The sequence below is a fragment of the Gopherus flavomarginatus genome, chromosome 15 (genome assembly GCF_025201925.1).
Source record: "Gopherus flavomarginatus isolate rGopFla2 chromosome 15, rGopFla2.mat.asm, whole genome shotgun sequence".
Taxonomy (NCBI): domain Eukaryota; kingdom Metazoa; phylum Chordata; order Testudines; family Testudinidae; genus Gopherus; species Gopherus flavomarginatus.
This window is the reverse complement of record NC_066631.1, coordinates 30351484-30377633: the sequence shown is the minus strand read 5'-3', so window position 1 is coordinate 30377633 and position 26150 is coordinate 30351484. Positions and strand designations below refer to the sequence as shown.

General features: G+C 52.2%; 1 protein-coding gene across 3 annotated transcripts in view; it reads right to left on the bottom strand.

The window, feature by feature from the left end:
* Positions 1 to 21358: 21358 nt before the first annotated feature.
* The window catches only part of FAM222A (family with sequence similarity 222 member A), a 110538-nt gene continuing 105746 nt past the window's right edge, over positions 21359 to 26150 (bottom strand). For all 3 annotated transcript variants that reach the window (XM_050924280.1, XM_050924279.1, XM_050924281.1), the window contains one exon: positions 21359 to 24433. In XM_050924280.1, coding sequence (XP_050780237.1) covers positions 23190 to 24433 — 1244 coding nt within the window. In that variant the 3' untranslated portion in view covers positions 21359 to 23189. The remainder of the gene's footprint in view (positions 24434 to 26150) is intronic.

Here is a 26150-nt window from a genome sequence, read left to right as displayed (position 1 = left end):
GGGTTTATAGTTCTGCCTTGGAGTCCTGGGGGGTGGGGGTGGGGGAGAGAAAAAGCATCCAGGCAGCCCCCTTAATGAGACCCCTCAGCCCAAGGCATCTCTGTGAAGATCTGATGCAACCCTTGAGCATTTCACCAGGCCCCTGCCCCACTGCAGCAAGGCCCTTCCAAACTCATTTAAGAGCTTCCCTTCCTAGGAAGCTGATACCACGATGACAAACCTGCCAGCATGCAACAAAGAGAAGAGAAAAGCACTTGTCATCAGGAATGCAGAGTGCGGAAGCAAATTTATTTTTAGATAAATTTAAAGCTTAATTTGTGAAGCTAATATCAATCAAAATGAGAGATGGGGTTTTTTTTAAGTCCTTTTGTAGCAGTGCAATTTATATCGCCTGTCTCCTCACTCTCAAGGAGTCCACACAGACTCAAAGTTTAATATCAGCTTCATCGGCTCCTTCCTTAAAATTATTATTATTATTATTTTAATGGAAAGATATTTGCAGACCAGAAATGTCATTATTTTCCCATTGACACGTTATTAAACTGCTCGTAGTGCACGTCCTTGCCTCGCAGAGAGCCTGCTAGCACATTGCTAGAAGAGCATGATGCAGACCCCAGGATGGCATTGCTCCTTAATTGCATCAGCTGATTGTCAGAAACAGGCTGTACCCCTGGAGTGGGGATCTCACCTGCTAAGCAGGGTTGGGGCAGTTCAGTGCTTGGAGGGGAGGCCTCCAAAGAAACCCAGGTGTGGCAATGCAGTACAGGGATCCCTTTTCTGTGTAGGGTAAAGGAGTGCTGTGCTCATGGCAGTTCCCCCTTTAGGGTGAGATGTGACACTTGGAGAAGGGAATGCCTGCAAGTGATTAGAAAACCAAGAGTGGGTTAGTTCTGTTGCCACTGTCATTCCACATGGAGCCCTCGGATTTTGCAGCTCTCAGAATCTACCATACTCCAGTTTCAACATAGTATCAAATCCATAGCCACCTCCTCTTCTAAGCTGTCACAGATCCTTAGATGTGAGTTGTCAGAAAGCTGCTGCCTTCCATGCCCGGGGTGGCTGCCTTTCAGTGATGGGTAATGTGACATTTACAAAGTGCTTTGAGCTCTTCCTGGAAGAAGGATCAGGTCAAAGAGATTAATGAGCCCATAGGAAGCCTGAAGATCACTTAACACTACTCCTAGCAACTGCTTCTCATAAGAATTCAGACACATACGCTGAGTTAAAGTGACAAAGAGTTCTGTGGCACCTTATAGACTAACAAACGTATTGGAGCATGCGCTTTCATGGGTGAATACCCACTTCGTCGGATGCATCCTTTTGCAGCAGTGCAATTTATATCTGACGAAGTGGGTATTCACCCACAAAAGCTCATGCTCCAAAATGTTTGAGTCTATAAGGTGCTACAGGACTCTTTGCCGCTTTTACAGATCCAGATTAACACGGCTACCCCTCTGATACTTGAGACCACGAGTTGTTACTGATGGTCACAAAAGTGCCATCTGGTGATGACTGGGATTTATGAGTCAGTACAGGGACTCCATGCACACATGGACACACTGCCCTGGGTCCCGGAACATGTCTGCACTGGGCTCTCTGAAGAGTGTTTCTTTTTGTATTGCCAGCTGCTGTTTCCTAGCTGAGCTGTCTGTATTCATTGTGAGTATCGACTTACTTACCTGATTTGGTGCAGTCTGATTCTCAGATATCCGCCAGAGCTTGTGTTAAATGAATACTTGATAGAGGCAGGCACCTGTTAAAGAGGAACACGGCCATTGTGCATTAAACATTTGAAATCTTCCCATGTACAGTGAAATCTGCCAAGACGGATATATCTGAGGGGAGAATTAAACTGCTAAATAATAAAAACCCAGTGCACCTCATAATGAAATGTAATGACTTCTAGACCTGCAAGATGAATCACGCTGCTCCTTAGAGCTGCTAGCCCCTGATTTATAGCACAGTGGTAAATATGGTAGAGGCCTCTTCACTGAATTCCTTTTACCAAGGGAAACTGGTACCAAAGTAAAGTTCCTGCTGTGCCCACCCTTCCCACGGAGTCCCTGCAGCATGGAGACTTTTATTACACTGAACCCCAGCCCGTAATGTGCTGTGACATTGTACACCTCCATGCAAAACAGCATCCTCCATGCGGCGTGACCTCGTACATATTGTTCATGTGAGGTCACGCTGTGTGGAGGATGCCAGTGTGTTCTACAAAACTGCCGTCCTCCACGTGCATTTGGGGACTGGATGGAATGGTCCCAGGGGCATAGCCGGCCCTGGAGCATGCAATGCATGCCTCACATATGCAGACGGCATGCTGCTGATCCCGGCCCCACAAGTCCCAGCCCCCATCCTCCCTGGGAAACAAGGCAAAGAATCCATTCTCCCCACTTTATGGCCTTTCCCAATGGGAGACTCTCTCCTGCTCCCAGAGGGCCAGTCCCACCAGCAGCTGGCTGGGAGTTTTACTGGCCTGGAGGAGTGCAGCCACTGACGTACCTGGGTCCTGCCCCACTGGAGGAGGGAGTTAGTCTGGGGCAGGAGAGAAGTTACGTTGCCAGCTGGGGTTGGAAATGCTGACCCTACTGTGACGTGCAGGGTTCATGAGCAGGCCAGCAAGCCCCTGATGCATCACACCACTTTGCTAGGATTAGGGTTCAGAGCAGATGCCTTTGCTGGGAGAGGAGGTCAGTGCCCCACTGAGCCCTTTGAAACCTCTCCCTTCCTGGCTAGCACCCCATTGAGCATGCCCACGTTCCAGTCTAGCCACGTGCTGCTCTCCTGGAGAGGGTGCTCGGTGCGTCTGCATTAAAGGAACTCTACAGCTGGGTGTCATGTGTGCTGCCAGGGGCTGCCCTGCCAGCCTTTCACCACCTCTCCCAGGGGAATGGAGCCACTGAAGGGGAGGGAGAGCAGGGCAGATCCCCGGGGGAGGCCGAAGGCAAGGGGCCTGACTAGGGGAATAGGGTGTCCTGCTCCGTAGATTCTTGTCTGTCTCATCTGTCCTGTCAGACCCACTGGGAGCAGATTCTCTGGGGGCTGTAGGAGTCCCACGTGCAGCTGGCAGCAGGGGTTCCCCTGGGAGGAGAGGACAGCCGGCTTCTGCTGCTTCTGACAGGTAACAAGCAGCAGTTTGGATCCATCAAGCAAAGTGGAGAAAAGTCCACAAAGGTGTCATGGTGCCAGCGACCTAGTGCCTGAAGAGTTGGGGCTTGGTCCTGCGCCCAGTGAAACCAAATGGGAGCAGATCTGGGCAGGGGCGCGGGATGAAGCAGATACAGGAAATGTGGAGCCAGAAGTTAATAAGCCTAAATTGGCATGTTGGATATTTGGCCTAATTGGTGGACAAAATAACAAGGGGATGGGCTATTCCCGCACCCCGCACCCCACCACACACCCCCTTTTGGACCCTTAGAAGTGAGATGTGAGTAACGCAGCCAGAGGTCCAGGCTCTGTTACAGGAGTGGGCGGGTGAGGTTCAGGGGGCTGCAATGTGCCGGAGCTCAGACTAGAGGATCACGCCGGCCTTTCTGGCCTTAATGTCTGTGAGATTTTTGTGGGGAATATAAGAACAGAGGGAAAGAACAGATGCAGGCGTCTGCCACTCCCACAGGCTCCTGGGACCCCAGGCCTCAGAGGGGTCCTGACCAGAACGGGCCAGAGAGACGGACTCAGATCATCACCAGCCCTACCAGCTCCAGCTGAATCCCAGACACCAGCAGGGATGACAGTTATTGCTAGATTGTCAGACAACAAGAGATTTTTTTCCTACTAAAAACTGCCTCCAGCTAAAGGGACAGGGACCAAGGGATGCGGTTTGAATGAAAGCCATATTTAATACCGTACATTTCAAATGCTTTCACTGTTTCCTCTTCTTTTCGGTCTTTAATAAAACGTTAAAAGGGCTTTTAATGGGGTGTCTGCCCTGGTACAAAGCAGGCTGTGGTCTCTGCAAGCCACACCCTAGGCCTCGTGTACCACTGTTTAACAATGGACAGTAACAGGGCTCTGTTAATGCCTTTCGCCCCTCTACTCCATCCCAATTATGGCCACGTCCCTGGCTGTACTTTGACTCCTCTTGGACTTGACAAGGAGTCCGCTTCAATGCTGGTTTACACAGACAGAACCACGTCAGAGCTCAGGACCCCGGCAGCACAGGCGCTGCCAAGATGGAGACTGAAAAACTGGCCTATTCCGGACACACAGCTTTGTTTGTGGAGATTGACACCTACAGGGGACACCAAGACTGGTACGAGGAAGCTCAGCTGGCTGAAAGGGGCAGAAAGTCACTAGCCAGCCCATGGGTGCCCCAGTGGGATGACTTGGTTAGCTCCCAGAGCCCCTGCTCTGTCCCATGTTTGCAAGACCTTCTTAGAAGACCAAACTCCACATGACCCCCTTGACTCCCCGAATGGCAAAGACCGATTCCTTTTCTCCAGGGTCCTCATAACAGAGCGGCTGAGCCAGCAGCCTCTGCCTGCTGAAATGCCCGCGCCAGTCACCAAGAGCTAGTCGTAGGGCATGACAGAAAGCACGAGCCCCCAGGACTCCCTGGGCATCAGCCCAATTCTCTGGCAGTCGGATGAGCAACTGAGCACCTGCACAGGCCACGTGGGCAGCGCTGCTCCATACTGTGGTCTGTTGTGCAGCACTGGCCGCTTGTGTTCTGGCCATACGAGGGCCTTCCCAGGGCCCCCTGCACACAGTGCTGAGAGATGCTGGGTAATCACACGTATTGCCTAGAAAGTCAAGGCTCCCAGCACTGAGCTGCTGCCTGTGCACTGAGTCATAGCCATGAAGGGGGCAGAGTTAAGGGTCCCCAGGCTACTTCACACTTGGTATGTGCCAAGTTGAGAGGCTGTGTGTGTGTGTGTGTAGGGGGGGAGTTAATGGACAATACACACACACTTGGATTTTATCTTACTCCCCCCTCACTCTCTCTCTCTCACACACACACACGATCTGTTTAAAACCCACACTATAGATACACAAATCCCCGTAATGTCCCGGCTGGAACACAGTTTGGAGCTGCTTCCCGCACCCCCTCCGGCTGCTGGACCCATCTCCTCATCTGAAGCAAACCAGAGTGGCAGCCCAGGGAGGCCCAGGCTGAGCCCGACTGGCGGTGGGAATGGTTTCTGGGCCAGGGAAAGCCCTTTCTAAGTCTCGGTAAACTCCTGGGCACTTGGCTTGGGCAGTCAGAGCCTGACATCTTTGCCCTGATGTTAATATTGACACCCAGCCCTCCCAATGGGCACAAGTGCTGGCACAAGCCAAAAGGTTTCGGTTTCTCTCTGCAGCCGGAGCTGGGTTTCAGGGTATTACAGTGTGCAGGGCTCCTGCCCTTCTGTCTCCACCTCCTCGGGGAGCTAAGCCGCTTTTCTGGGCTCAAGCAAAGCTGGTAATCCCTGTGTGTTAGCTGGAGTGGACACCTTGCCTCCCGTCAGCTATCCCCAGGCAGTAATGTAGGACAGCGGCTGCGCTGGGGTCCATTGGAGTCAGCACGGGCTGCCTGGTTTTAGCCCTCCTGCTACTAACCCCTCGAAGGCCACTAATCAGATTTCCGGGCATGGAAGGAAGCCAAGCAGTGGGTCGAGTGCCCTGTGGCTTATGGCCCAGCTCCCTGTACTTGAAGTCGAGCTGCACAGTTAGAGTGTGGCCAGGCAGTGCTCAGCTCCATGGAAATCAGTCACCCGGGCGAAGGCTGGGAACCAATGACAGCGGTGGGTGCATAGGCCACTCGATCCTCAATTCCGTCAGCCAGGCAGTTCCTGTTTCAGTCTGAACGGGTGAAATAGGAACACCCAAGCCCCACTCCCCAGCTGCTCCACGATACTGGCACTAGGGTAGGCCCCCCTAAAAGCAAATCAATCCATGTAGGTATATAACCCACCTACCCACACAACATGACCCCCGTGAGACGCCACTGGCCCCACTCTAGTGCTGAGATGCCACATTTACTTCCCCTTCTAGGAGGGGTGAAAATTGTAGCATCTCAGGCACCAGTGTCCAGAGAGCAGTTTTTTCATAGATTCATAAGGTTGGAAGGGACCTCAAGAGATCATCTAGTCCAATGAACATCTTTCTGCTCACTTACCCACCCAGCTCCATGGCAGCCAGGTGCTTGGTGGCCTCCTGGGGAGGAGAAGAGGACAACAGACAGCTTTTTGTCTCCACATTACTAATCCAGCCAGAGACAACAACAACCCAAAGTCATGCCGATCCCTTGTGAAAGGAGTTGGAAGCAGGCGTCTGTGTCTGAAAGGCCCAGTGCCCCTAGTGTGTTCCCTTGCCAGCAGGCCCTGCAGCAGAAAGGTCAAGGAGAGGATGGGATTGGAGAAGGGTGAACTCGTATCTTCAGGGGACATTCCTTCAGAGTTTACATGGCTCCTCTCCATCCTGTGGATGAGCAGAGCAGTCCAGCACCCAGAACTTGGCATAAGCCCTCAGTTCCCTGAAGGAAATATTTGCAAAGGGGCAGCAGAGACTTGAAAGGTTCTTAGTGGGGACGAGCAGAAAGCTCTGGGTTGGTGTGCAAAGCATCAAGAGATCCCTCAATCCCCTAAAGCCTGCAGCAACGGCATCTCCTGGCAGAGACCTTCCCCACCACAGTCACTTCCAAACAGGGCGAGGCTGAAAAACCCACACATCTTCAAGAGCTACTCGCATTTCTCTTCAGCCTTCTCTTCACCGCTGTTTCCCCTGAAGCTGGAGCTTTGTCCTCCCACTCCAGCTCTCCTTCTCCTCCTCTTCTTCCAGAAGCCAAACTCTGGGGCTGGCCAGGGGACACTACAGTCACCACCTGCCAGAGAAAGCTGCACAAATCTCATCCTCCCAAAAGGAAAAAGCAGCAGCTGCATCACCTGGGAGATTAAAGCTTACGACAGGCCCAGGATGCAAAGCTCGGGTCTGGGGTCAGAGCCAGGCTTTGGAGGATGGCTGGCTGCAGCAGCAGCAGCATTTAGACTCACATGAATCTGTATCGAGATAGAAACGAAGCTAGGGGGATGGAAAAGGGTTGGTTCACGCCTGCCTCTGCTGAAATTGGATGAAGCCCTAGAGGGGAGACTGGGGAAAATCCAGTACTGGCTGCTGGGGGACAGGGGAATGGGAGCTTTTTTACCCCTAAGCTCTAGGGGAGCTGCCATGCTCCGCTCCAGAGGTGGCTGCATTTCAGTGGTGGTTGCTCTATGGAAAGCACCCTGTAATCCTTTGGGATGAATGGTGCTATGCAGATGCAAGCTGGCAATATTAATTGTAATCATCCTCCAATCCTGGCCAAAGGGATTCCTCTCTGCAGAGAAGGGCTCACTGCAAAGTCTGCTCCAGCAGGGAGAAGGACCCCCTCAAGGAATGAAACGCCGTGACACAAGGATGTAGAATTTAAGGAATCTTTGGGGGAGGTGAAAGTCTGCAGTGAACGCAGCCTGTTCATACAGATAGATCTGCCTTGACGTGGTGCTTGCTGCAGTATGAGGGCTGGCTCAGGAGGATCTCAGATCATTCTTTTGACTGAAAGTCAATTTTTTTTTGTCTTTTCAACCCTCTCTGTGCACAGAGATTATGCAGGACAGCATCCGACAGAGCTGCTCGGGCCCTCTGCAGCACGGGGAGCCAGCCGCTCCACTAGGGACCTTACGCAGGGAGGGTCAATGGAAGGTAGGTTGCCAAGCAGAACAGCTTCCCCAGCACAGTTATACCACCCTTCTATCTCAAAGGTGGGGAAGTAGTTATCTCTTTTCATAGATGGGGAAACTGAGGCACAGAGAAGGTACCTGACTTGTTCGAGGCCACAGAGCCAGGAACAGAACCTAGTGTCAACAGGTTGCATTTAGCTAACGAGGTAGGGAGAACCCCAGGGCCTATCCACATCCTGCAGGCTGAACAAAGAACCCCTATTTCTGAGTCAGGAGGGACCCCGCAGAACCCAGGTCTTGACCCACTGTCTCATGCACTGGGTCATATGCTAGATTTACCTGCCTAGAGAACAAACAGGAGCCGGTGGGGGGCTGCAGATTGCCCTGTGGGGCGAGAGGTTCAGGGTTTGCTGAAAGTCAGTCGGCAGCCCTGGGCAAGGGCCACACACAGAGTTAACCCTTTGCTTGCTGGAACACAAAGCAGGGCCCCTAAGCACTGCAGCTGTGGCCAGTGCAGTCGAGCCTCGTTCTGACCCCCTTCCCTGCTGGGGTGTAAGCAGAGTGTAGCTTTCCCACTCGCTCCCCGCCTCTACCGTCACAAGACCAGACACGACAGGACAACGCTCACCCAGCACCTTGCCTTAGGAACACTGTTTGCAAGGTTTTCTGTGCTGAGTGGGCCACACCTGCCCTGTGCTTCCTGGCTAGCAGGAAATCACACGAGTGGGTGACGCTCCCTATGTGTGAGGGTGCAGTGCGGGTATCCCTCACTCCGGAACATGGCAGGGCAACCGGTCTCTGTCGTCCCATGTTGGGTCCCAGTTCCTAGAAGCTCTGTCCAGCAAGGCACTCTGAACCTCCACGCTGCGGCACCTAGCCACCAGCCGTACTGACATGTCTGCACTGCAAGGGCATTCACACAGCACCAACAGCTCACCAGTCCTGCTCCCAGATACATAGAGCTCTGGGGTGGATTTCCTGGGGCCTGGTCTCTCCAAAGTCCTGGTCAGGACACTTCGAGCTGCAATCAGTTTGGTACTGGGTGTCCAAAGTCAGCCCTGACAAAAGCAGGTGCGACTCCCAGGAAGTCAGCAGGCACAGCCCAGGCATACGGCAGAAGTTGTGGATAGTGCCACGCACGTGTGCTCGTTCACACGATAAAATGCCCTGACCTCAGTCTGTTTCTAGTGGAGATCAAACAGACGGAATATGGCCAGCCCCTTTGCATTTGATCCCTGTGGATCAAGAAGCAGATCTGTATACAGGCTGGTTATTAATGTTACAATCTTTGCATAATACTAAAAAAAATCCCTTCACAAGTACCATGAAAGTGTGCTAATTATCAGACCAGCTTTTGATCAGCAAGTTCCCTTCAAATAATTTACTGGCTCTTCTTCTTTCACTGCTTTTCCCTCCTTCCCACTCTCTCTGTCCCAAATGCCTATCAGAGAGCGCTCAGCATTAAAAAACCATAATCCTGAAAACAAAACTGCTCTAGAACGTGCCTGCCTAGCATGCTCCTATCTGGACCAGTCACCGAGGTCATGGACACTGGTAACATCTGAGAATGGGCAGGGAAAACCAGGGTGCGCTCAGAGCCAGTTTGTAGCAACAGCAGATAAAGCTTGGCCTGTATCGGACTCAAAGCAACTCCTGCCGCGCTGGGTCTGCCCTCTGAATGCAGAGCAGCTGGTGACCAGATCGGTATATGGTGCTGTGTTTCTGAGCAGACGCTGATCCTACTTCCTGTAACTGACACCCCTTCTGAGAGCACAGCCAGAGAGAGACCAAACAGGGCCTGTCTGCTGCTGAGCGGAGGAGATAAGGAGAGCGGGATGGGGCCTGCAGGGCTATTCAGAATGACAGAGCTCTCCAGTGAAGTGACAAGGGAAGCCAACCTTTGCTTTCCCCAGGATCTGCTCCAACAAGGGGCAGGAGCAGACTGCAGAGAGATTCTCTGTGCACATCTCCCCTGTCTGGCAGGCAGGATCCTGAACAGGTGGGGAGGCTGGAGGGCTAAGATCTGTCAACTCCTGTTGGGTTGCAGATTTCCTGGAGGAGCTGGAGAAATGGGAAATTGAAGAGCTGGAGTGGGTAGTGAGTGGGAGTGAGAGAGCAGCTCCAGGGGCTAACCTCATCCCTTCCCAGTGCGTGCAGTGCCAGGGCCCCCTGGGCTCAAACTCCTAGCCTGGGTCAGCGCTAGCCTTCGCCCTCTAAAATCTTCCAGCCTCGGTGCAACTCCACCTGGAGTAGCGACAGCAGACAGGTGGCCACTGGTGCCCTACCCGCTGCCCAGAGATGGTCTCCAGAAAACAGTTCTTCCTGGTGCTGTCCACACCAGCGCTCTCCCTGCTGCTACCACCAGTAGGGCTGCACCAGCAGCGGGAAGGGGTATGAGGGACAAGAGGCTGTTGAGACACCTCCTGGGATCCAGGGCCAGCAACATGCGCTGCCAACCTTTCCTTGCTGCTCTGCACTGGGCATGCTATCACTATGGATGGGCAGGGAATGCAGCTCCCTGCACAGTGTTCTAGCTGGGAGCTAGGAACCCCTGGGCTCTTCTGCTGGCTCTGACACTGACCCCTCATCTCCCTGCTGGCTGAATGAAAGACTCTAATGGGCGTCGTCATCTCGCTCTCACCTGCCTTGCGGCCTCATGTTCTCCCCTAGCGTGCAGGCTTCCAGCGTGAGCTCCAGAAGAACTCACAGAAGAGCACACAACCCTTCTCCTGCCCACTGGGCAGCTGAGCAGATTGTGAGAAGCCAGTGTGATTAGTTCAGGACAGAATAAAGCAAGCGGTTCTTTGGGAGCCTTCCATGCAGGCATCTCCGAGCTGGACGGAATTGCCTCAGCACAGTCTCTGAGACCAGCACCCGCTGTTAGCGCCAAACAGGAAGAGAGGTGGAGATTTACATCCCCGCAAACAAGAACAGATACTCCGTGGCCACAAGTGCAGTTTGATTTCATCGTCCTTCTGCCTTGTCAACTTGAAATATGCAAAGTATTTAGAAATGTCACGAAGCTGGAGCTGTCCGTCAGGTAATGACCAGGTGCCAGGCAACAGTGAACTAGCGAGGAAGGGAAGGTTTCTGTCTTGGCGAGACCAGCAGATTCTCCATTGCCGTGCACTTGGGTAGCCATTTGCATCTGCACAGGTGGAAGTGACAACACAGGCTACAAGGGCACAGATGCGTCAGTGATTGCAATTGCAACCTCTCCAGCTGGAAACATTAATCTCCACAGCGTAAGCTGAAGAGCAGGCTCTGTAACTAGAGCTTGCAATGGATCCAGACTAGCCTCTGTGGATTGGGTGGAAAGGGGGACACACATTGACCAGTGAGTCACACACAGCTGAGGATACAGGCTCAGAGCATGTGCACATGCATGTGCTCACATGCACTTGCATCAGACCCTGCTGGGAGAGAAAGCCTGCCCAAGAACCATCTAAAGGGACCTTGTTTTGAAGACTCCTGCATTCTTAAGTTGTCTCCTCCCCTGTGTTACTAACAACACCTTTTAGTCTAAAAACTGAACTGTGCTGAGACTGTGCAGCTATTTAACTTCAGCACATACAAAGCAGGGACTGGAAAATTGGGCTGGCCCAGAACAACACAGAATAACGGGCTCTCATCCCCAGTCAAAGGCTACACCACGCAATGGAGTTCCCCTGAGATCTGAACTGGGCCACTGGTGCTGCAGCCTGGAATACAGGTCTTCCCACGCACAGGGGATTTCCACTCTCAGAGGGAGGAAGCCTCATTCTCTTCATGTTTGGCCTTAGAGATCCACGATCAAATGAAAGCCTAATGAGAATTTCTCCGTAGCCAGAAAGGGCTTTAGCGCCCACGTACGCCAATAAATCACATTGCAATCGCTACGACCCGTCATTCATGCAAATCCTGCACACACCACTGAGATACTGCGCTCCAGCTGGACATTGGTGAGGAATGAGACCATCAGGCAATTTGCAACAGCCACGGTTCTGCAGCAAAGCCTGGTCTTGCAGTCGCACAGGCTGCGTAGGAGACAGGATACCAGCTGGAATATATCATCCATAGCTCCACTGGCCTCAATAGGGCAAAATCCTGAGGTGGTGCAAACTGATCGTGGAGTCCAGATCCCCAGCTGGTGTCAGTCAGTTGTAGTTTTACTGGAGTCAATGGGCTTACACTGATTCACACCAGTGGAGGCTCTAGCCCTATTGACGTGAGGGGCTGGACGGAGCGCCCTGCAGACCAAAGGCAGATACAGTCTGGGCACCTGCAGGACAAACTTCCTCTTCCTGCTCCGTCAATGTGTCTCAATCCTGGAGTGAGAGCAAGGGGAGCTCCGTGTCCATGACCCTGCTGCTGAGCCAGGGAAGCAGCTAGGCCAATTCGTGCCGACTGCGGTGGTGCTTCCTGTGACGAGGACGCTGGAACGAGTCCTAACAAACTCATTTCCTAGTGGCCACCAAATAGCTGACAAGGGACAGCAGCAGCTTTTGATCTCTTACTGACCCGAGTCCAGTTCAAAACTGTTCCCTAGACGGGCAGGTCGCATGGCCGATTCCCCCTTGACTCAGCCAGAATCCTGCTAGCCACGTGGAGCGCTCGGTTCACCGTTGGATTTTCTTTGTCAGGAGAACATTCATAAGAGAAGTTGCCCAGATCAGCTGAAGGTTCCACTGTTATAGCCTTGGTTCCCTTCACCGGCACAGTGCCTGGCGCCTCCACTTCCCTTTAACGTAACGACGGCTGGATCTCTCCGTGCGCTTGCTGCTCTAACCCCCAGGAAGGGCAGTGGCTGCTGTCCATTTGGCTGCTCCCTGTCAGCCGCTGCAGTTTAATACGGCTCATGAATGGCCGGGGTGGTAGGAGAGGAGCAGAACTCCCAGGAGAAAAGAAAAAGCTCTGGGCAGTGCCAAGGCCAAGTCCGAGCAGGCCAACATTTCTTCTCATCCTGCAGGCAGACAAGGGGCATGGAGACCTGGGGACGACAACCGCATCCTCCAGCCAGCGCAGAAAGCTGGCAGCACCCGGCTTTCCCGCCTCACAAGCTGCTCCCCCGACAGCCCTTAGGAGCCAGCATCCCATGGTGCTTTACCAGCCTTCAATGCCAGTGCAGATTTGCCTTCAGGGGCGGCCTGTGAATCACTGATAATCACTCACTTGATGCAACATCCCTCATTTGGGCAAACTCACAGAAGCTGCCAGATTGCAGTAATGGTCTTAGATTTATCTGGGCACAGGGTGCACTATCAGAACTTTTCTTCATCTAAGTCATCAGGATTGCTAGAAGTTGGGAAGGCTCTGGTTTCTTAAGTCACTCTCTGCGGGATGAAATATAGGCCCGGCTTGATTTAAGGGGTTAGTGGACAGCTTTATCATACGTGGATCACCAGTTTGCCTCTTTCAATAGTATTCATTACTCCCACGTCCACCTCTCCCTGGTATGTCCTTCAGAAACGAGACCCAAGAAAAGGAAAGAGGCAACCAGGGTCAGCTGTTGTTCTTATGAGATTAACAGTAAATCAAGTGTCACCTGACAATAACATTTCAGTGGACTTGTAGAAAATTGTTTTCTGTCCATTCCAGCCATGCTTGGGAGATCAGGCAGCCTGAAGCTTACTGGTCAGGGGATAAAGCCAGATCGCTCATTTCAGGTTTGATAAGAATATGTGTAACCTTTTGGCACATGTTGCATGACCTCTATTACTAATCCGCAACAGTGAGATTCTCCTTTGGCACTCGCTGCATGGTGTATTTATTTGTTTAAACGCAGGGACCTAATCTAGTGGTTTGAGCAGGGAAGAACTAGGAGCAGGACTCTGGGGTCTGAGGCTCACTTGGGGGTGTGTAAATGTTAGTGTGCACCGAGTTGGGGACTAACTGCCCCACATGGCCTCTCCTGGCAAGCACAAAACGTTCTTGAATGCATGTGAACGCAGCACAGCGTGAAAAGGGTCCATGTTAACTGCATGCTTCGCAAGCACAAGCCACCCACCATGTGGTGCGTTGGGGCAGGGAGCTGGTTCCAGAGAAGCCTGGATCTCCAATGCACAGTTGCATTATTTGCATAATGCAAATCTCTCTCTTTTTTTTTTTTGGTTAAAATCTGAATCACTCTCTGGGAGGCAGGGGACATTTGGTTTCATGACAGTCTATTTACTGAACAGCCCCCAGGAGGCCAAAAGAGGTGTTAGGACCCTGTGTGCGCTGCATTGTGTGAAAACCATTTCCTCCTTCCCCTACCCCAATGTGTCTCTCATAATTCATCAAGAGGAAAATGAAGCATTCAAAATGAAACCAAAACCTCTCTCATTATAGTGTGTGCTCCTTACTTCACTGAGCGGGCCAATCAGTCCCTTTAGCAGAGGGAAGGTGAGATTTGCTCACTCTAGTGTGTAGTAAATCCTGGCCCATGCTGTACTGTACACCCTTAGGTTTCAATCTGTCCCTAGGCTGAGAGATTCCCATTTCCCTCTCCATAGGAAGCGACATGCTCGGAACGCTAAGCCATGCTCATTTCAGCATTGTTCTAGTGACCTGGCTCAGGCAGAAGGATAAAAGCAATAGGCCCTGAAAGGAGAGTGACCGCTCCACTGTGCTAACAGTATCCGGCAGGGCACACAAATGGGATTGCTGTGGAAACCCAGGTCACCAGGGTGGGAGATGTTCAGCTCCAAGACAACAACCCTATTCCAGCAGCCAGAGCTCGCGCACACACACACACACACACACCCCAACAGAACAGCCACAATTTTTCCAGATTCCCTTTCGAAGGCACGAACGTGCTGCATCATCACATTTCTTTTAACGCGGCATCTTTTTAATAACAAAGATCTAAGCAAAGATTTTCCTCCAGACAATTTAATTTTAACGTGCCAGGCAGGCAATTTCGTTCCCTTTCCCCCTCCCTTTCCCAAAGTAGCATTAACCTCTGTGTCCCAATTTCTCTTTGTTCCCTTGATTGGCTGTCATACCAGTTACACTGCATATGACTGAGAGCTCCCCCCCTAGCATGCAATAAATATCAGGAGAAACATGTTGTTTGCAGTTATGGTAAGGGAACAAATAAGACAAATGTCCCTGTTTTACCATTCTGGAAAGAACGCTCTCCAATCCCTTTAGGCAACAGGGTGAAAGCCGAGTGCCTGCAAAAGGAGCAGACAAGGCCCTTCTTTATCATTTGACTGTCTCTCCGCACAGCTGGAAACTGTTCTGTGTTTGTACACGGTACCTAGCAAGCTGGGGTCCTGATCCATGACTAGGGGGGGTGAGATACTTCGGTACTATAAGGAAACTGACTAGTCCAAGGAGAAATGCAATCAAATAGCATCAATTGTGCAAAGGGTTAACAATAAAGGCAAAGAACATTTCTCTCTGTATGGTTCTGATTTCACCGTTTCCCTTTGAGGGTTTTAACTGGGGAACTTCGGAGGGAAATGTCTAGAAATGCTCTGATGGAAAGCTCTCTGGAAAGGTGGAGTGTCAAAGGGACACAGGTGCTAGAACTCAGAACAGCCTCTTGTCTCGGTGAAAGGAAGAAGACAAATGCAAAGATGCAGACTCAGGCCTTGGCTACACTAGCACTTATGTTGGCAAAACGGAGGTCACTCAGGAGGGTGTTTTTTTCACACTTCTGAGAGACAGAAGTTTTGCTGGCACAGGTGCTTGTATGCACAGCGCTACGTCGGCGGGAGACGCTCTCCCACTGCTCAGGGAGCTGGTTTTATTAAGTTGACAGCAGAGCTGTCTCCCGTTGGCACAACGCAGCTACTCGAGTGCTCTTACAGTGACACCACTTGGTCGACACAGCAGTGCTGCTGGAAGCTTGTAAGTGTAGACATGGCCTGAGAGATGGGATTGATTTCTTATTTTTATTTGTTCCAAGTCAAACAATTATGAAAGACTAAATTAAAGAGCTACACAAAATCGAGACTGACAACACACAAAGGTTTGCGCTGCTTCAGACCCGTTTCTAGCAGCAGCAGCAGCAGCGATGCACATTTTTCAGACTCCGAGATAAGAGCAGTCAAAGGGGAAGAAGGAACTGTAGGGAGGTTTGAGAAGAATTAGTCCAAAGGCTGAAGCAATTTCAGTGAAAACAAAGAATAATCAGGTGAACTCTGGAGTTCTTGGAGCTTCCTTAAAAACAACCCAACCCCAAACCCAACCCTCGCAATAAGGCAGGAAACAGACTTTTAAAAGCAAACACAAAGTGGGAAATTAATGCAAATAAGTGGATTTATCTCAGCACTAAATCTGTGTGCTGTGCTCATCACTGGAACCTGGATCCAGCAAGATAGGGAATACAGCCTCCTCTACAACAACGACTGAGCTCCACCAGGATAAGCGATGTCCTGGGTCCTAGAGCAGAGCGGCTGCAGCCGCTGTTTTAAGCACTGGATTGGTTAGGTTAGACCTGCTTGAGGGAGAGTGAGAGGACACACGAGCAGCCTGTCTAAGCTACAGCTCCTGGAGTCACTAACGCAGGTGAACTAGTGTTAGAAACAGCAGGAGACTTCTTGCAAAATGTCCCTAGCACAGAAGGCTGAATTGATTCCGTTACAGGATCAGGTCTCACAGCAGCAGCATTTCTGCCATAATCATGTCACAGCTACCCCCACTAGCTTCTGTTAGGCTAATTTAATTACCTGGCCCACTACCCAAAGAGAAAGCGAGCAACAGCGAGCACGTGACACTGGCCGCGAGGGCTATTAACATTCGACATGGCAGGAAGAGCCATATTCTTAAAAGGCGCATGCAATTTTTAAATTTCATTTGACTGAACTGAAACTGATCAGCTTTCTTACATCCTGCTGCACTCACCAATCACCAGGAACCCACCCACTCCGGATCTAACTCTGCTGGAGCGTTTCAGTAGGGAGGGTGCGTTTGCTGGTTTCTGAGCATGTGAATTCCAATTTGTCAGCAGATGGAATCAAACGCAAATAGGTTTCCTTGAGACAAACCAGCAAAGCAAAACTGTGGTGCAATATCACTCTCCACGTGTTCTGAATAAATCAATACTGGACTGGAACACAAACTCGTTACTCTCAGCGGTTTTGCTTTCCATCCAGCTCTGATGATTGTGTTACAGAAATGCATTTATCATCTATGTATGTTTCATACATAGATCACACATTTGCCGCTGATCATGTAACCCTGAGAGGCAAAATTAGATCAACTTTCTCAAACACTGGGAGGCTGCAAATCATGTTGATGCTGCATCCCCTTGTAGCCTACTCATGTGAGTAGTCTTGCTGATTTCCTTTGCTGGAGGATTGGGCAGGGATGAAAAATGGTGTTGTGTCCCCCTCACCTCTGTTAGCCAGAAGCTGGGAATGGGTGATGGGATGGATCACTCAATGATTCCCTGTTCTGTTCATTCCCTCTGGGGCACCTGGCATTAGCCACTGTAGGAAGACAGGATACTGGGTTAGATGGACCTTTGGTCTGACCCAGTATGGCCGTTCTTAACGTACAGCCAGTACAGAACTGGGGCCAGGAAGATCAGAGAACGCCAGAGGGCCGAGCACCGGAGAGTGGCTGGCTTACGTGGCAGGCGTGCGAGAAGCTGCTTTGCAGCCCAGTGTGTCCCCCGAGTGCAGCAGGAGGAAAGTGTTTTGCCAGTCAAAATCAGCAGCTGGAAGCCGACAGGAAGAAGCCGACTCCCTGACGTCCCCCAGCAGTGCTGGAGAGAGGAACGAATTCGGCCTGCTGCCTCTGCCCCTCTTGAGGATTAGCTGCTCTCCAAGACGCCCATGAAATGCGGATATTAAGACAAGAACAGGCAGCCCTGGGAGAGCGGCTGGCTGGTGCTGCAGACAGGGACCCACAAGGGCCTGGGGACGCTACTCAAAACAACCAGAGGCCTCACTAAGCCAGGAACACCTTGGATGCCTTCTTGGGTGCTTCCTGGTTCGATGGGAGCTTGCCCCCAGCCCATGTGAGCAAGCTGGCAGTTACCTGAGGCCAGGGTCTTATTTCCATTGACATCACCCTCAGGAGGCTTTGGCAGGTCTCCTGCTCTCAGTCTGTCCCAGGTGGCCACTGGCTGGGGCGGGATGTAGATGGAGGGGAGTGGAGCCGGAGCAGCGAAGCCTCCAAAGCACAGGGTGCAAACGGCGATTGGAGGGACCTGCAGAGAGAGGCTGCTGTGTCTGACAAGCAGGTCATGCTGCACGCATGGCTCTGGTTTTCAGGCCTAACAGAGACAGGCCATCAACCTCACCGCAAACAGCCCCGGAATCTGGGGGAAGCTTCAACTCCGCCCCCCGTGCAGCTACTGAAGGGCGGCTGCATTCGATGCTCTCAAGAGCACTAGGACCAGGCTGAGCACTGCAATAGTCCACTCGTTGCTGGTTATTGCATCTATGATTGGGCAGACGTGATTTAAACTCCTGTGCGGCTCCTTGCTGCTGCTCTCCTCCCAGCTGCTTTCGAGGAACCTGCTAGACCAGGGGGTTTTAGAAGCAGCTTTCCACCAGCAGAGGGAATCAAACCGTGTGTCCGGAGGCTCCCTCCTCCCTGCCGCATGCGCCAGGGAGAAACAAATGGAGGCAGTTTGGCAAAACGCAAATGAAGGCTCAGGCAAGAACCATTTCCCCCTAGATCAAGCGAAGGCAGCACCGGGGTCAGCGCTGGAATCACAAGGGCTGAGCTCATGGCACTGGAAATTATCTCAGGCTCTGCGATGAAAACATAGTTCTCCCCCCCGCCCAACTGAACTGTATCCTCCAATACACAGCAGTCCTGTGTGCTAAGCCCTCTCTCCGCTAGGCCAAATCTCATTTGGTTAACAAAACAGCAGTAACAAGATGTGAAATATGGAACCAACCCATATTTTTCCAGCATTTCCTCTGTGTATTGTGCAGAATTACAAACAAATCCTTCTAGGCCTCCGTGCTGAATTTTTGCCCTTGAATGGGAACCGGGCTCAATGCATAAACATCCAACCATTCGGCACAATCAGCATTTTTATTAGGCTATTTCTTTCCCATTATTGGGCGACAGGAAGAACAAAGCCGTCTCTTTCCGCGGGGCTGAGCACCGCAGGGCGAGCAAGTGAAAACAAAATTCCTTTCAGATTTGTGCTCAAATGCCATCCTCAAGTGAACTCGCACAGCCGTCCAAGGCCGCCTCTCTGTTTGGTTAAGCATTAAAGCCTTTTTGCTAGGCCGTAGGCTCGGATAACGGAACACCATATGTCGCAGTGTCTCCACAGCTCAGGGAGACAAGGGGCTGAGTGATAGCAGCCCGGAGTGGAAATCTATTTGGAATTTAATACTATTATCCTAATGCAAGTGGCTCATTGTTTGGGCCAGGAATCTGCTGCCGCTGCCAGAGCTGAGGGTCACCGTAGGTGGAACCGAGTAGTGGGAGCTGAGTGGAGTTAGCAGAGACAGTGGATTCACAGAGTGGAGCCTGCCTTTCTTTCACACAAACAAAGCCCATTGCCCCCGCTCCAGAGCATTTACCCAACACAGCCCCCTAAAAAGGGAAGAACATTCGCCTGAGAGATATGAGGGGAAAACTGGCAGGATTTGCCTGGAAAAGAGGAGGAAAAACACAGGGCTGATTTCTCTACTGGGGCAGTTTGTATACAGTGCACCTCAAGCACCGGACTGCTCCAGGGCAGGGTGGAGAGCCCACCTGGCATGCTGGGCAGGACAGATTATAGCCTTCAGAGCCTTGCCAGTGGCCAGTTCTCCCACGGAGCCAGTTGAGGCCTGCAGGGCAAGCGAGGATTGCCCCAACCCAGCTGCCTCTGCAGCTAGATGCCATGCAGGGGCCTTGAAGAGAACCCCAGGGAGATTTCCATTTCACACCAGCCCAGACAGCTGTTCCCTGCCTCCCTGGCCATTCCCCCAATTAACCATATGCCAGGAGCCATGCAGGGGCCTGCAAAACCTCACTGCTCAGGCTGTGTTCAGCCTTTGCCAAACCCGCCCCCACCCCATCAACTCCAACAACCCAGGCACACTGCTGAGGAAGCCAAAGGCAGCTTCAGCCAAAGAACTTGCACATGAAATCCAAGCCTCCGGGAGAGCAATTTCTTTTTGATAGACCTTAGTCCAGGTTGTGCTCCCTTCTTCCCTCCCTTCCCCATAGCTTGGGTTGCCCAGCGCCGCTCTCCCTTCCACATGGCCCCCGTTAAGCTGGGCTCAGAGAGTGCCACATTTCAGCATCTTGCTAGGCGCGCGTGCTTTGCAAGAGACACAAGTGTCTGGCAGCAAGCGGTGGTAAAAACCTTAAGTACAATGTATGTACACGGGGGTGTGTGTATCCTGGTTTTGTTTAATGCGCTGGTTTGGGTGAGACACAGATGCGGCAGCCCAGGCTGGATTAATGGCTCTCTAGCATTAGACATTTATTTATAGACATTTCTTTGGTGCCAAAGTGCCCTAAAAAATCTGAGCAACTGACATGGAAAAGACCTGTTGGACTATTGCCTCCACACCTGTGAAAGGGTCCCTTTGTGGGACAGCCCAGAGCAAACACGTCCGAAGGACAAGCCTCAGCGGGCACTGTTCTTCAGAAACAGAGTCCCATCCTGGTGCCTGGGCAGCACCAAGGACAAACTCTCTTAATCCGGTTCTGCCCCAAAGCTGAAAAAACCCAGCCCCCAGCCGATTCAACTCCTCCAGCTAAGCCTGCAACCCCCCAATTGAGACGCAGGCGGCTCTGACAACAGGCCATGGCGTTGCATTATATATCCTGGCACCTCCTTGCCCTTTCTCTTTGTTTCTCTTTGCCTTCTCTTCTAAAAGCTACAGTTCCTAGCACCACCATCCTGGCTTTGACAGCTTTTATGTCTAGGTTCCAGGGGAATTGCTAGGGCAAGTCGAAATGATTGATAGTTATCCAGGTGGCACTGCATCCGATTTGGAATCCTGCAGGGGGACAACGGTTATGAACAAGATACATCTTGGCCTGAAAATTCCAATAAAGAAAATTGAGAGCGAGCGCCCGCTCTGCTTAAAGCTGGGGGGAGCGGATGGCAGGAGCAGGTACCTTCCCTCTTCCAGGGACACAGACATGCACAGGGGGAGGGACTGACTTTGTGACTCAATAGGAGAATTGACCCTAAGCAGTGGCCCAAGGGCCTGTCTTTCTAGGTTCTTGCACTGTGTAAAACCCTGTCAGTAATGCACATGGTGCCCTGGGGAAGGGGTGTGAATTAAAGACATAGTTCGAACACTCGCTGGCACTGGGAGGGGAAGCAGGTCACCGAACAGACAATGCGCCAGAGGGACTATACGAATGGACCTGGGAGCTGACATCCCCACAGTCCCAGCCAGTTGTCCTAACTTTGGAAAGACCCAGGCTCAGCAGGACTCCTTAGGGGTGTGAGGCCAGTCAGCACAGGCCTAACCAAGCAATGTTATCAGCTGGTTAGGTCACAGCTGGGCAGTAACCGGACCCAATGCAACTGTCCGGCCAAGATAATATTCAGTAAAAGGCTAGTTCCACGCCGCCCATGACCCGCCCTGCTGGCTGCAGATTGTTCTCCTGCCGCCTCCCCCAAGAGTCAGGAAATTGCTTCTCTTACTTGCCGCGAGTGCCAAAATCCTGAGCATGCAGTGGGGTGGGCACCCAGGAACCTTTGTTGACGCTCTCCACCATTGCCATTCCGGTCCCCCACCCCTGCAGAGGGGCTGAAATGATCCAGGAGAGGCCGCAGCCAGCAAACAAAATCCAGAGCACACAGCCGATGATATCCTGGTTTTACTTTGGGAAAACAACATTCGGACACACAGCTTGTGGGTTTTGTTTTGTTTTTTTTTCCCATTTTCTCTCATTTTTAAAACAATATAGTGCAGACAGCACTTCTCACAGTAGAATATAATGGTCAATTTTAGTATAAAAAAAACATTCTCAGAGATTTCTAAATGCACTTAGTGCTTGAACAGGCCTTTTAAGGATACAGTACCTCTTTTCTGAGCACAATCACATTGGGTTTCATTGGGGTGGGGGTTTTCCTTTAAACATCAAAAAACTTTGTATTTGCTGTAATGTAGAACTGCTTTTTTTAAATGAATAGATCTATTAAACACATAATTACACATACTGAATAACAGACCATAATGAACATTTCTGAACTGTTTAAAAAAAGAAAATAAAGTACGCAAATTACAACCTGGTACAATGGGTAGATGCATTAAATGTGATTCTACTTCTCTTCACCTGCAAGTTGCCTCTGCAACAGAACAAAGGTATAATTGACAGTAAAGAAAAAAAACAACCTTGGAAATCTTAGAATTCAGAACGTTCCTGTGATGGGACCTGGATAGAGGGTGGGGATGGGGCAGGGGATACAGACCACTCCTCTGAGCAGACTTCCCAGAGCCTGGAGACACCATAACGGCTCCCCATTCATCTCCTGATAATAAAAAAAGAAATGGCTTGCCAGGTGCTCAGCTAGATTTACGTTTGTGCCCAGCTAGGTAGTGAATGATCAGCTGGTTTGAGAGCCATGGAGGGAGATCACAAGCTCTTTCATTTGGGATGGGGTGAGGGTGGGTTTGTTAAGCAGGTGTGGGTTCTTTTACAAATTAGAACAGGAGTCCTGCCTCAGATCTGTCTGAGGTAAGTCAGACTCTCTCTTTACCACAGGGGGGATAGGGAAACGCTTGGAAAACCGCAAGAACAATGAGGAGGGTAAAATATCCTTAACTTTGTGCCCTTTTTGCCTACCCAGGTCCCTGGCTCTTTAGCTTAATGTGGATCTCCCCCCACCGTGTGGGCAACTGGGCAATGACACCTTTTCACTGAGAAAGCATCAAAAACGTATGGTTTAATGAAAGTAAGAGACTAGGCCCAAGCAATGGGGGCGGGCAGGGGAGGGAGCGGAGGAAGAGACTCTGTAGCAGCCAACGCGTAAATGTACAGTATATTTAACTAAAAAAAAAATCTGTTCAAGTTTTCAAGTGTTTTTCTTTTTCTTAAATAGCCTCCAGACTGTCCCCAATTATTAGCTTTACTCAAAGCAGTGCAAGTTATGGACTTCAACTAGAAATTAGGCATTAGCTCTTTCTGGTCATGACCAAGCTGCAATGGCATGGAATTGTTGTGGGGTTGGAGCTCTTCTTTTACTTAAAACTCTCCTGGGGACTCAGCGCAGGAGAGAATTGGGGGTTCTCCCACATGCAGATCCGCCTGGCACACGCACACAGACATGCACTCACACACGTGCGCACACACACACACACACGTGCACACACATACACGAGTGCACAGAGCGAAATCTTCTCTCCCTGGATAGCAGCAACTTGTAGCGATTCCCTGTTCACATTCGTGGAAATGAAACGACCATTTCAGAGCTCTAGAAACAAGCATTCCTTCGTCTGTGGCTTCCAGTGGGTTTCAGGTGTATCCAGTTCAATGACCCCAATAAATTCCAGCGTCTTTGGGGACCCCCAGCCCCTTTCATTAACCAACCCCCCCCTCTCCAGCCCTCGCTTTGTTTCGCCACAGACCCTGGTGGTGCCGGAGAGGAGAATGGATGCCAGTCAAGTTCCCATCATGGCCCTTTGTTTGGAAAGCAGCGTCAGGCTCTTATCTGTAGACGGGCAGGCGAATGTGGGCATGCTGATGGTCCAAGAGTCTTGGCACAGACACTGTCTCGTAGCCCTTGCCCAGCATCTGCTCTTTGATGCATGGCGGGTGGATGTCATTGATGAGATACTCCAGCGACTGGAGGCTGCTGCTGAGAATGGAGGTATTGCAGAGCGTTTTGCTGGACAGGCCATCGGAGGGGGGCACACCGAGCTCGCGGTGCCCATTGGCGAGCTCCTGAGGGTTGTAACAGTCGCTGTTGGGGGTGACCAAGATGCTGTTCCAAGGAGGGGCAAGATACTGGCCCACTGAGAAGTTGCCATGCATGGCCACGCAGTTCAAAGGGGAGGAGCTCACCTTCTCCATCGCACCCGTCAGGGTGTAGGGGCGCGAGACCCCCACACACGTCTCTGGGGACTTGCTGACAGCACCCCCCCCTCCGCTGCCCCCGCTGTACATTCGGAGCTGCTGCTGTTTTTGCTGCCAGAGAAGGTAATCCATGCCATCCGGGTAGATGCCGGCCTTGGGGCCAACGGTCATGGCCGGGTTGGAGCTTATGGCGAGTTCGGCCCCTTTGCGGCAGTCGGGCAGGATGGCACTGGTATAGGCCACGGCAGTGCCCGCCGTCGCCATGGTAGCGAAGCCACTGGCCGCGCCGTGCTTGGCTGGACTGGGGTTGGTCACCACCACCCCCTGGCAGGCCTGCTGGGAGCCCTGGGCCTGGCACTGCTGATTGATCTGGTAGATGATGCTCTGGATAGAGGGCAAGTTGGACTGCTGCAGGGCCAAGTTCCGGCCTGCGAGCGGGATGACGGACGTAGCTACCGTCACGTTTGGGGGGACCGGTGCCTCGAGCTGCTTCTGAGTACTGTGATAATTCAAGTGCCCGGCGCATGAGGGGCCTGGTGCTAAAGTGCTTGACACTGGGTAGGGGGCAATGGCCACCTCTGCTGGAGACATCTTAGTCCGCTTGCCCTCCGAGTTCTTCACGATGCTTTTGCTTGAGGCCTTTACGATGGCCAGGAGGCCCTGGTAGCCGCTGGAATGCACAGGGTAGGGGCTGTAGCGCTGCCCTGTCGTGTCGTACCCATTGACCGTCCGGTTAAGGTGCTTGTGCTGAGGGACCCTGATGTTGGTGGGAAAGATCTTGATGGTTAGGGGGTTGTTGGCGACTTTCTGTGCATAGGCATCCAGTTCGGCTGGGCTGGGGTAGCGTGGGGAATGCATGGAGGCCGCCGTTTCACCTACAAGACACAAACGAGGGCAGAGCATTAGACTCGGCCAGGAACGGCACTAAACCGCACGTGCCGAGAGGCACTGGCACAAGGCACTGGCAGCTAGAACTCCTGGGTTCCATTCCCAGCTCAGGGACACGGCTGGAGCCAGGGACCAGACTCATCCTACTCCTACTATTGGCTCCCCAGGCAAGTCACCTTCCCCACCAGTTTGTCCCTTGTGAAACAAGGACCTACCGCCGGGTCTCCCAGGGGCTGCGAGGTGCCTCGTTAATTGCTGTTTGGAAAACGGTTTGGGAACCAGAGAACACGCAGACGTACTTACAAGGGAACCCTTTATTTCAGCATCCTGCTGTTAAACATACCGACACTGACGAGGCTCATTCTGCCATCGGTACCCATGGGAAAATGCCACGCCAGCCTCCTACGGGCACAACCCTTGGCAATGCGTCCAGCTCGCCTCCTCCCCACATCCAGCAAGTGTTAGCACTGGCTGGATCATCCAGCCCCCTGCAGTTACTCCCCATCATGTCAACAAGTGCGGCTAGAGAGCAGCTACCCATCCCGTTTACCACACTCCCAGTGCACAGGCGAGTGGCATGGCCCAGCCCTGCCGCGTGGCATGGCCCAGCCCTGCCGCCTGCTCCCCGTGGAGCACGTTACGAGAAGTACGGCATTGTTATCCGTTTACAGAATGAAATCCGGAGGAGCTGCCAGAGCGTGCCCAGCCTCTGCACCAGGACGGGGAGCCACCAGGCTCGTGCTCAGGGCTCCGGGAACCGCTTACTCTGCATGGTCAGGAACGGGGGGTGCAGAATAATTTCCGGGGCACCCAAACCATCCAAGCTGCCAGAGGGAGCGTCAGCACTGAGCCCAGGGCACCTCGGAGAGAGCCCTCACCCATCCAGACACGCCCCCCCCACATGGTATGTGTGCACACACACGCACACACCCCCTCCCTGCAATGTGTGCATGCATACACACACCCGGCCACATGCGCACGCACACACACACACAAACACTCCCACCACATGGGCGGGCACACTCACCGCCACATGGGCGCACACCCCCACACATCTGCCACCTTCACACACCTCACCACATGCACACACACAACACCCCGCCACATGAATGCACACACCATCACATACACACCCCCACCATGTGGGTAGACACACACAAAACTTGCCCGCAATGTGTGTGCACACACCCACCACCACATGGGAGTATGCACGCAGACCCTGCCACATTCTCACACCTCACCACATGCGTGCACACACGCACACACACACAACCCCCCCGCAACATATGCACACACGCACACACACACAACCCCCCGCAACATATGCACACACCCACACACACACACGCACACAGTGCTACACAGGCACACACACTCCCGCCTCCCCAACATGCACGACACCCCACCACATACCCATCCACAGCCGTCCTGCAATGTCCGTGCACACCCACACACCAGATGCGCACCCCTGCCACAGAGGTGCACACCCACGAACTCCCGCCGTAACGTGCACACACACACACAACCTGCCAGATGCACATATCCCACCATATGCGCGCACACACACACGCCCCCCGCAATGTATGTGCACACATCCCCTCTGCCACGTGTACACAGTAAGTTGCCCATGCACGCACATAGCAACAGCCACACCTACACTTCCCCTGACACACATACTAATCCTTGCACACACAGCGCACAGAC